We start from the raw sequence: 12,158 nt of genomic DNA, 5'->3' as shown, positions 1-12,158 counted from the left end.
ACGGAGGTGAGAAGACATTTCTTCACCCAATGAGTGGTGAGCCTGTGGAATTCATTACCACAGGAAGTAATTGATGCCAAAACATTGAATGCATTCAAGAAGCAGCTGGATATAGCATGTGGGGAAAATGGGATCAAACGTTATGGGGTAAAAGCAGGATTAGGCTATTGAGTTGGATGATTAGCCATGATCTTAGTGAATGGCGAAGCAGGCTCAAAAGGCCAAATGGCCTCCTCCTGCTCCTATCTTCTCTGCTTCTATGAAAGAAAATAAGAGGAGATTTGTACTGATTGGACGGGTTAGCACATGTTATCTTTCTGGCGAGGACCTCGATTTGAATGTATCTAAGGCTGATGGCATGAAAGTCTTCTCTGTGTTGCCTTATAAAGGTATTATGTGAGCAAGGTTAAGCAACTCAGAGAAAACTAATTGCAATTCAGCAAGCATATTCTTTTTAAAATGTCGATGTAAAGTATTTTGGCAAGATTTGTTCATAAAGTACATTGATACTAGCCTATAATTAGAGAATGCTTTTTCTTGAATTTTATGTTTTGTCTTTTACAAAATTAAACAGCAAAACTGATATTTCCTTTTCTTCCCAGATATGACCCTTCTCTTAGAATGCAGTTACAAGTGCAGCAAGATCCGCAAGTGAGCGGTAAGAACCGATACAAGTACTTCACAAGGTAAGCTAACTGAAGATTTTTTTTTTTGTTTGTCATATTTTGTAAAGGATAACATGAATAATAAATGAAGAATCTTAGTGTATTCTTGTGTTGTCATAGAATCATACAGCACAGAAGAGGCCCTTCAGCCCATCGAGTCCGCACCAACACATTAGAAACACCTGAACTCCCACCTAATCCCACCTGCCAGCACTTGGCCCATAGCCCTGAATGTTATGATGTGCCAAGTGCTCACCCAGATACTTTTTAAAGGATGTGAGGCAACCCGCCTCTACCACCCTCCCAGGCAGTGCATTCCAGATTGTCACCACCCTCAGAGTAAAAACATTTTTCCTCACATCCCCCTTAGACCTCCTGCCCCTCACCTTGAACCTATGTCCCTTTGTGACAAATCCTTCAACTAAGCTGAACAGCTGCTCCTTATCCACTCTGTCCATGTCCCTCATAATCTTGTACACCTCGGTCAGGTCGCCTCTCAGTTTTCTCTGCTCCAATGAAAACAATCCAAGCCTATGCAACCTCTCTTCATAATTTATATGTTCCATCCTAGGCAGCATCCTGGTGAATCTCCTCTGCGCTTTTATCAGCTAGAGCTTTCTCATATCCCTTCTTTGCATTCCTGATTGCTTTCTTAAGCTTCACCTTGCACTTTCTAACTCTCACTAAAACCTCTACTTATTTGCTCCCCTTGTACTTTTTAAAGCCTTTCTTTTCCTTCTCATTGTATCCTGAATATCTCTGGTCATCCATGGTTCTCTGGGCTTGTTATTCCTACACATCACCCTAGAGAGAACATGCTGGGTTTGCACCCTCCCCATTTTCTTTTTGAATGCCCCCCACTCCCCTTCTGTCGATTTTCCCGTTTGTAGCTGTTCCCAGTCTATCTTGGCCAGAGAGAGTCACAGAGATTTACAGCATGGAAACAGCCTTTCCGGCCCAACTTGTCCATGCGGCCCTTTCTTTTTAAACAACTAAGCTAGTCCCAATTGCCCACATTTGGCCCATCTCCCTCAATAGCCATCTTACTCATGTAACTGTCCAAGTGCTTTTTAAAAGACAAAATTGTATCCGCCTCTACTATTACCTCTGGCAGCTTGTTCCAGACACTCACCACCTTCTGTGTGAAAAATTGCCCCTCTGGACCCTTTTGTTTCTCCCCTCTCACCCTAAACCTCTGTCCTCTAGTTTTAGACTCCCCTACCTTTGGAAAAAATGTTGACTATCTAGCTGATCTATGCCCCTCATTTTATAGACCTCTATAAGATCATCCCTCAGTCATCTATGCTCCAGAGAAAAAAATCCCAGTCTATCCAGCCTCTCCTTATAACTCAATAAGATCCTGTCTTATTTTACTAAAATCCGCTCTCCTCCAATCCAAAACTTTTTTTTTGCAGCTTGTCTATTTCCTTGTCCATGACAAGCTTAAATTGTACCATGTTGTGATCGCTATCACTAAAATGCTCCCCCGCCACCACCTCTACCTCCTGTCCAGCGTCACTCCTCAGAATCAGGTTCAGCGCAGTTTCCTCCCTTGTTGGACCCTCCACATATTGATTTTAAAAGTTCCCCTGTACACATTTCAAGAAATCTACTCCAACCAAGCCCTTAACACCAAGTATATCCCAGCATTTTTTTATTTGAATTATTATTGTCACATATATTAACATGCAGTGAAAAGTATTGTTTGTTGTGCGCTATATAGAACATACCATTCATAGGGAAGGAAACGAGAGAGTGTAGAATGTAATGTCACAGTCATAGCTCGGGTGTAGAGAAAGATCAACTTAATGCAAGGTAGGTCCATTCAAGTCTGACAGCAGCAGGAAAGAAGCTGTTCTTGAGTCAGTTGGTACGTGACTTCAGACTTTGTATCTTTTTCCCGAAGGAAGAAGGTGGAAAAGAGAATGTCCGGGGTATGTGAGTTCTTAATTATGCTGGCTGCTTTGCTGAGGCAGCAGGAAGTGTAGACAGAACCAATGGATGGGAGGCTGGTTTGCGTGATGGATTGGGCTACATTCACAACCTTTTGTAGTTTCTTGCAGTCTTGTGCAGAGCAGGAGCCATACCAAGCTGTGATACAACCAGAAAGAATGCTTTCTATATGCATCTGTAAAAGTTGGTGGGAGTCGTAGCTGACATGCCAGATTTCCTTAGTCTTCTGGGAAAGTATAAAATGTTGGGAAAGTTGAAACTACCTAATATAATAACCCTATTGTTATTGTTTTTACACACCTCCACAAATTGAGCACATATTTGTTCCTCAATATCCCTCTGACTATCTGGGGGTCTGTAACAAACAGCTAACAATGAGGCTGCTCCTTTTTTTATTCCTAAGCTCTACGCACAAAGCTTCATTTGATGCCCCCTCCAAGATATCATCTCCCCTTATTGCAGTAGTTGACTCCTTAACCAATAATGCAATGTCTCCTCCTCTTTTACCTCCTCCCCTGTCTCACCTGAAGGTTCTATATCCTGGAATGTTGAGTTGCCAATTGTGTCCTCCTTTCAACCATGTCTCTGTGATGGCTCCTATATCACACATCCATGTGCCAATCATCGCCCTCAATTCATCTGTTTTACCTGCAATACTCCTGGCGTTAAAGTAGAGGCCGTCCAGCCTGGCCTTACTTCCAGTTTATTTTTATTACTCACAAGTAGGCTTATATTCCAACTATAATGAAGTTACTGTGAAAATCCCCTAGTCGCCACACTCCGGCGCCTGTTCAGGTACACTGAGGGAGAATTTAGCATGGCCAATGCACCTAACCTGCACATCTTTGGACTGTGGGAGGAAACCGGAGCACCTGGAGGAAACCCACGCAGACACAGGGAGAATGTGCAAACTCCACACCGACAGTGACCCAAGCCAGGAATTGAACCTGGGTGCTAGCCACTGTGCCCTTGAAACTTAATACAGCTGTGATGTGGAGTTGCCGGCATTGGACTGGGGTGGGCACAGTAAGTAGTCTCACAACACCAGGTTAAAGTCCAACAGGTTTATTTGGTAGAATGAGCTTTTGGAGCGCTGCTCCTTCATCAGGTGAGTGATGATGAAGGGGCAGTGCTCCGAAAGCTCGTGCTACCAAATAAACCTGTTGGACTTTAACTTAATACAGCTGCACTCCCTCTGACTTGTTTGTTTTGCTGTATGATTCTATTCCCTTATTCTGCTAACAGTCTGTGTCCCCTTCCCCTGCCAAATTAGTTTAAACTCCTCCCAACAGCACTAGCAAAACATCCTGCAAGGGTATTAGTCTCGTTCTGGTTCAGATGTAGACTGTCCCGCTTGTACAGGTCCCACCTTCCCCAGAAATGGTTCCAGTGATCCAGGAATCTAAAATGCTCCCTCCAACTCTTAAGCCATGCATTCATCTGCACTATCCTCCAATTTCTATGCTCGCTGGTATGTGGCACTGGGAGTAATCCCGAGATTACAACCAGAGAGATCTTGCTTTTAATCTACCGCCTAACTCCCTGAATTCTTGATGCAAGACCTGATCCTTCTTTCTATCTATGTCATTGGTACCAACATGTAAAGCAAAAGTAAAGTTTAAAGTTTATTTATTAGTCACAAGTAGTCTTACATTAACACTGCAATGATGTTACTGTGAAAATCCCCTAGTCGCCACATTCCAGCACTGAGGGAGAATTTAGCTTGGCGAATTCACCTAACTTGCACATCTTTGGACTGTGGGAGGAAACCCACGTAGGCACAGGGAGAATGTGCAAACTCCACATAGACAGTGACCCAAGCCGAGGATTGAACCCGGGTCCTTGGTGCTGTGAGGCAGCAGTGCTAACCACTGTGCCGCCGTGCCACCCCATATGTACTATGACCTCTGCCTCATCAGACTCCCCCGTCAGAATGCCCTGCAGCCATTCAGTGACATCCTGGACCCTAGCACCATGGAGGAATGTTCTGGAGTCACGTTGACGACCACAGAAACGCCCATCTGTACCCCTGACTATAGAATCCTCAATTTCTATTGCTCTGCCTTTTTTCCCCCATTCTTGTACAGACAGGCTGTTCGTGGTGCCAAAAGCTTGGTTCCTGGGGGAACCAGCCTCCAAAATGGAATACCGATTTGCAAGCAAGACCCCAGGGGACTTCTGAACTATTTGCCTACATCTTTTGGACTGCCTGGTGGTCACCCTTCCTTCCTTGAGTCCCTTCAGCTGCTGTGTGACCACCTCCCTAAATGTGCAATCCACAATGCTCTCAGACTCACGGATGCTACGGAGTGTCCCCAGCTGCTGTTCCAGCTCTGAAACTCGAGCTTCCAGGAGCTGCAGCTGGAAACACCTCCTGCATACGTACTGGGCCCGGGATACTGGAAGAGTAAACCACAGCTTCGTGCTCTACTGCCATGACTAAACACTTTTTAAGTTTAAAAACTTAATAAAAGTTTTTTTAAAAGAAATAAAGCAAGTAATTCCTTACCCTTGCCTAAACAATGAGTTTCACTTTAATATGGTTTGGAAATACCCACCAGAACCTACTCACCAATCAGCTACATACGTTGGTCTCAAGTTTCTGATCTGCAATGTCTGGACCCTTTTTTGGTCAGAGGAGGAGGGAAGAAGGGAAACGCTAATGTAGAGTTTTGGGCTTAACCGCTCTTTGACACCAGTTCTTCTGGTTCCCACTTTTCAGTCGAGGTGACTGCGCTGACTTCTCCCACAATGCTCCTTGTGGTGTAGTCTCTCTGCTGCCCTCTGATCAGTTTGCTTAATTTGAAATGTGTCATAAACATTCCCAGTACTATGCTATCCAACTGTTCAAGAAATGCTATCAGGAAATCTGAGGTAGTTTTAAGTGATCAATGTTTGTATTGTTAAATATTAGAAATAACATTCAAGTGGGCTTAATTTAGTGGTTTTGTGTAAGAAAGGGTACAACTCTAGTTAGATTCATGTCAAACAAAGGTGTTTGCAAATATGGGTGTTTTGGTCTCAGTTCAAACTGTATTCCTGTTATCATGGAATCATACAATGCAGAAGAGCCTTTCGGCCCATCGAGTCTGCACTAACACATTTGAAACAGCTGAACTCCCATCTAATCCCATCTACCAACACTTGGCCATAGCCTTGAATTTAATGACATACCAAGTGCTTATCCAGGTACTTTTTAAAGGATGTGTGGCAACCGACCTCTACCACCCTCCCAGGCAGAGCATTCCAGCCCATCACCACCCTCTGGGTAGAAAGGTCTTTCCTCACATCAGCCCGTAAACCTCCTGCCTCTCACTTTGAACCTATGTCCCCTCATGACTGACCCTTCAATGAAAGGGAACAGCTGCTCCTGATCCACTCTGTCCATGTCCCTCATAATCTTGTACACCTCAATCAGTGTGCTGAGAGTTTACCACGTGTAAAGTAAATAAGAGACTGGGGAAAGAATGAGATGTTGCTTAGCAACCAGGGGCTACATTTAGGGAAAGGAGCTTAATTTTAACTGGAAGCCAGAGCAGAAGGAGCTTTGCAGGGAGGGAGGGAATTACTCTCTCTCTCTCGCAGCTTTGCTCAAAGAAAAGCCATACAATAGATTCAAAGGCAAGGAAACAAGTCCCAGATGCCTAAAGAACAGCTTGATAAGGAAGCAAGAGAAATAAAGAGACGATTCCAGGAAGTCTGAAGGAAGGAACTGGTGAAACTGCCATTGACACTGAAGCTAAAGGCAGAACTAGAGTGCGGACCTCATGAAATTGGTTAGGGAAAAGCCAGAAATTGGATGCAATTGTAAGTTTGGTGTCCTTATTGCCAACCTTTGGAAAAAATAGAATTGAGGACTGAGTACCTGAGTTTATATGTAGTGATTTGGATGCTGTCGCAATTCAAGACAAATGAAATCCTGAAAGGAGAGTTGGAAGACCCGGAGGCAGATCCTTGATAAAATAGTGAAAGGAAGCATTGTTTGAAAGGATACTTGGAAAACCTGGAGGAAGATCCTTAATGGAAACAGCTGAAAGAAGGCATTCTTTGAAAGAAGATTCTGAAGCACGTCTTTTAATTGTGGAGTTTGGAAACACTTGTGAAAATCATCTGGGGAGAATTTGAGGAGAAATCCACGGGAGATCAATTTGAGTAGCATTTACCTTTGGGTTTGAGGGGGATGCTATCCTTGAAATCTGTGTACATTTGTGAAGATAAGGTGCATTGAAGTAGAAAATTCAAACTTTTCATGTTTAATAATGTTTTTGTTGTTAAAGGCTAATTGGAATTATTGTGACTGTTCTTCACATTTTCTTAAAAAAAAGTAAAATGCTGTGGACTTTTGAGCCAAGGTTCCATTCTGGGACCTTTCTGTCCAGTTGTAACACCAACTGGGATCAAAACACTGCCACAAAGTATGTAGGTGAAGACAAAACAGCTGCAGGGACTGAACCTGGACCGACCTGCACTTCTTGCCTGCCCTGTATGGTCTGCCTCTTTCGCTTACACTGGGTCATAAACTGCAGGCTTGATGGAACTGTTGCAATATTGCTTAAAGTTTATTTATTAGTGTCACAAGTAGGCTTACATTAACACTGCAATGAAGTTACTGTGAAAATGCCCTAGTCGCCACACTGTGGTGCCTGTTCAGGTACACTGAGGGTGAATTTAACACGGCCAATGCACACCTAACCAGCACATCTTTTGGAATGTGGGAGGAAACTGGAGCACCCGGAGCAAACCCACACAGACACGGGGAGAACATGCAGACTCTGCACAGACAGTGACCCAAGCCAGGAATCAAACCCGAGTCCCTGGCGCTGTGAGGCAGCAGTGTTTTGGTGAGATAGAGTAGCTAGATTGGACTGAGCTGTCAAGGGTCCAGAATCTGGGTTTTGGATAGCACAGCTACACACATCATGGGATGGAGGATGAATTTAGCAAAGCATATACCTTTAATCAGTCTCTAGTAACCACGTAACTGATAATCCGTTAAATGCTACTTGATTACAATGAACCACTGAAATATCTGACAATGGACATGCATATGTTTAAAAAGGAAGCTGACGAGATGCATAGGGTATAATAATATAGTGGTTAGGATACTGGACTTGCAACCCAGAGATTGTAGGCTGAATTTTACCAGCTTTTTTGAGACCGGTTAGAAGGCAATAATACTATTGTAAAATTGCAGCAGCAGGCAATATGGCGGACAAGCCACTCCCTCTGAGCCCAAGTGACTCACTTAACTGGCCAATTAAGGGCAATTTCCCTCCTGTACAGGCATTTTTCCCACATTGGGGAGCATGCTGCTGTGTGGGGAGACTATCCATTGACACCTAGCAGCTGCTTGTATCAAGGTTTTCTGTGCTACATTGGAACACACTTACTGATCTGATGCAATATTTCTATCCTACCTGTTTCTTGCTCAGTGACTTTTCCATAAGCAGTTCCACCACCTACTTCATCCAAAAATCACCTCGCCTTCAGAAAGTGCGGTCTGGCTTTAAAACTCGATTTAATTTGTGCTGGTCTTGAACTTGAGACCCCTCCTGAGGCATGCAGCCACTCAGCAGTGTGCTTATCAATTTAATTAACCTTAGCATAGAAACATAGAAAAACTACAGCACAAAACAGGCACTTCGGCCCCACAAGTTGTGCAGAGAGCACAAAGTTTGCAACATTTATGGACAGGCACAAGTTAATCATAATGACTAAGCACATTTCCCAGCCAAATCCAATTTCTCTTCTGACATCTCTAATATTACATGACTCCCTCACTATCCCCTCAATTCTTGGAGAGATACCTGCTGATCTGTAACTTTCTGATTTCAGGTGAGAATGCTACCAGAGGTTTAATATCTCTAAAAGGAATTGCAAACGTGTGTCTTCTGTGCACAAGGATGAATATATCTATGATATATTTGCATGCATTAACACTGCAATGAAGTTATTATGAAAATGCCCTAGTCGCCACACTGTGGTGCCTGTTCGGCTACATTGGGGAGAATTTAGCATGGCCAAAGCAAACCTAACCAGGAAATATTGATACTGAGATATAACCTCATAGTATAAATTCATTTGCAAAAATGAAAGCAGAACAACAAGTTTGATTACCTGGTTTTGCATGTGAATATAGTGGTATCTGCTATTTTCTAATAAGAACTCTTGAAACAAAATCCTTTTACAGGTATTGGAACCAAGAAAACTTTTTAGTTCATCGTTGATTATAACTTGATCATTGGAAATATACTTAGCCAGTTCTCAATTGGCAGAACAAAGCCAAACAATGGAATATTTTATTTTCAAGGGACATAGTAGGAGAAATATGGAAACTGACTAGATCAGTCCAAGTATATGTTAGTGTAACTCTTGGCCATTTGTGGATTATATTTACAGAGATCAATAAGAAGGTTGTTTTGCTCCAATGAGTAAAGAACTTGGGTAGGAGGGGACTGAAATCTATTTGAAGTATGTTGCTTTTTAAAAAATATTCATTTTTGGTTCATGCCAGCAGTCTTGCGTTGCAATTTTTAATGGTTATATTTTCTGCTCACTTTACAGACCTGTTATCCCCTTTGTACAACAGGTACCTGTGAATGCAGTTCTGGACATATCCAAGTAAGTTCATATTAACTTTTTATGAAGGTTAGTGATAACTTTAGATTGTCATATAACCCTTTTTTTAAGAGAAGGTTGGTAGGAAGACAAGTAACTGAATCAGTTGGGCTTGCATGTGAAAACAGACTAAGCAAGTAATTTAATAAAAGTAATTAATTTGAATTTGAGATAAGTCATCAATGTTAAAAATGTTAATACTATTTCTCTCTCCAGCCCTGCTGAGTATTTCCAGCATTTTCTGTTTTCATTAAATATTTGAATGATGGATTTCAAACCTAGAAACAGCAACTTATTGCTGCTTACTGGTGATGTAATACTGGATATATTGATACTGAGATATAATCTTACAGAGTATACGTTCATTTGCAAACATAAAGGGAGAACAACAAGTTTGATTATCTGGTTTTGAACAGTTAACCTGATTTGTAAACGGATGAGAACTGATTTTCTGCTTCAATATTGCAATTGTAATGATGTGGAGCTGCCGGCGTTGGACTGGAGTAGGCACAGTAAGTAGTCTCACAAGGCCAGGTTAAAGACCAACGGGTTTATTTGATAGCAAGAGCTTTTGGAGCGTCGCTCCTTCATCAGATGTGGCACTCACCTGATGAAGGAGCAGCGCTCTGAAAGCTTGTGCTACCAAATAAACCTGTTGGTCTTTAACCCTGGTGTTGTGAGACTACTTACTCTACATTTGTAATGTAGCTACTGATCTAAAATCAGTAGCTTCAGAATAAGTTCTAGCTTATAGTCTGCTTAGACTTTCCACATGGTAGTCAAATTCTGCTACACTGCAACAACATTTATATAGCATCTTTAATGTAGTAAAACTTCATGAGGCACTGAACAGGAGAGATTGGGTTTTACATAAAATTTGACACTTGAGTCACATAATGAGACCAATATGACAAAAATGCTTGGTTAAAGAGTCAAAGTTTTAAAGAGCATCTCAAAGGAGGAGCGAGAAGTAGAGAGATCAAAGGCTTAGAATCATAGAATCCCTACAGTACAGAAAGAGGCCATTCGGCCCATCGAGTCTGCACCGACCACAATCCCACCCAGGCCCTACCCCCATATCCCTACATATTTTACCCTGCTTAGGGAAAGAATTCCAAAGTTTAAGCTCCAGCACAGAATTTTCCCAAAAAATGGCAAAGTGTCAGGTTCAGACTGAAGTCCGACATGTTCCTCACTAGAGAAATAGACATGTTTTCCCTCTAGAGCCTCCTACACTTTGCCATTTTAAAGCAGAGGGTGGGGCCTAAAGACATCGACAAGCCCAGCTCCACAAAGATCAGTGCGCAATTTTTAAAGGGTGCCCCAATCTGAAATCAACATTAAAGACCCCCTCCTCTAATTGCTGGCATGAGGCTCCCCCCATTGCCCCTCCCCCTGTGAAGCAGACTCCAGCTATGGGGTTGCCTATAGGCCCTCCCCCCTGTAGGTCCCACCCCCTGGCAGTGTCAACCTGGCACTGCCAGGGTGCCATGGCTCTGCCTACCATGTCCCTGACTACCTGAGGGCTACACTGACCTCTGAGTCCTCAGCATGGTCATCATGTCTGGTCTCTCGTTTTGGAGTCTGGTAGTGATTCCCACTGTCATGACATCATGCTGGTGGGTGGGAACATATGATGTTCCCAGAAGATACGGCGTTAAAGCAGTTTAGTAAATTAAAACTATTCAAATTGACGGTAATCTGGTTCAAGCCCTTGCTGGGTGTGAACCTGATGATGTCATCGGCAAGGGGTAGGGAAGATCTCACTCTGAAATTTCCCCGGCGTGAATCCCATTATGGCCCCCTCGCAAGAATTTGTGGCCATAACGGGATTTGCGCTTGTGGCAAACGCACCCCCCCCCTCCACTCCGGACAGCAAAAGGCGCAGTTACAAATAGTAGCGAGTAAAATTGGGATGTGTGAGAGCCCAGAATTGAAGGAACGTAGAGATCCCAGCCAATTGTAGGGAAAGGCATGTCTGTTACAGCATATAACACATGAGCATGTTCCTCTGCAAGAGCTTTGGGCTTTGGGCATAAACGTTGTCCATCTCAGCACTGACTCAGGACATTCTGCACACGAACGATAACTGCAAATACACACTGCTTTGTATTGTTGGCCAAATATTAATTCAAGTTGGTTTTAGATAAAATATATTAAAGATAATTTTCAAAAACTCATCTTTTTATTTTATGAACATTTAATATTTTGTATTCTGATACTGCTGTGAATAATAGTTATATTGACTCATATAAACAGAAGATGATGCACTGTTTTGGCTGATAACTATCCTATGACCTCTACTCTGTTAAATTCATTGGAACAATATGGATAATATATCAAATGTATGTTGCTACTATTATTGTTGCTGCACTTATTGCTGCTTTTGTATTTTTTAAAAAAACATTCTCTGCTCCCCTAAAGCATTTTAAACTTGTAAACCTTTGTGCTAAATATTTGTAGGGTTTTGTTGTTCTGTTTAACTCTTAAATTTTAAATTCACTTATCCCACAGTCCAAAAATGTGCGGGTTAGGTCGATTAGCGATACTAAATTGTCCCTTAGTGTCAGGGGGCTAGCTAGGGTAAATGCATGGGGTTACGGGGATAGGGCCTGGGTGGGATTGTGGTTGGTGCAGTCTTGATGGGCCGAATGACCTCCTTATACACTGTATGATTCTATGAACTTAAAATTAAAATGTTTACCGAGCACATTAGGAACAACAGGCTGAATTCTCCAAAACCCCGCTGGCGTGTTGGATGGCGAGTGTGTGGTGGAAGGTCTAGAAATCTGTTTCATGCCAGCGTGAACAGTGGAATCTTATGCTGGTGCCCGCCATGATGGGTTGGAAAACCTGCCAGAGGCTGCCAGCGGGAAAACACACAGGCCTGAAGCACTTTTGGAAGAGTGTGACATGTAGATG

The 12,158-nt window shown here is 42.7% G+C and overlaps 1 protein-coding gene across 1 annotated transcript in view; it reads left to right on the top strand.

Moving 5' to 3' along the window:
- The window catches only part of cfap91 (cilia and flagella associated protein 91), an 87,922-nt gene that overhangs the window by 20,344 nt on the left and 55,420 nt on the right, over positions 1 to 12,158 (top strand). Inside the window, exons 4-5 of the mRNA XM_078232055.1 lie at positions 603 to 686; positions 9,183 to 9,239. Of these exons, the coding sequence (XP_078088181.1) occupies positions 603 to 686; positions 9,183 to 9,239 (141 nt within the window). The remainder of the gene's footprint in view (positions 1 to 602; positions 687 to 9,182; positions 9,240 to 12,158) is intronic.

The sequence above is a fragment of the Mustelus asterias genome, chromosome 17 (assembly GCF_964213995.1).
Source record: "Mustelus asterias chromosome 17, sMusAst1.hap1.1, whole genome shotgun sequence".
Lineage (NCBI taxonomy): Eukaryota > Metazoa > Chordata > Chondrichthyes > Carcharhiniformes > Triakidae > Mustelus > Mustelus asterias.
Note: the sequence above shows the minus strand (reverse complement) of the source record. Positions and strands in the feature narration are given on the sequence as shown.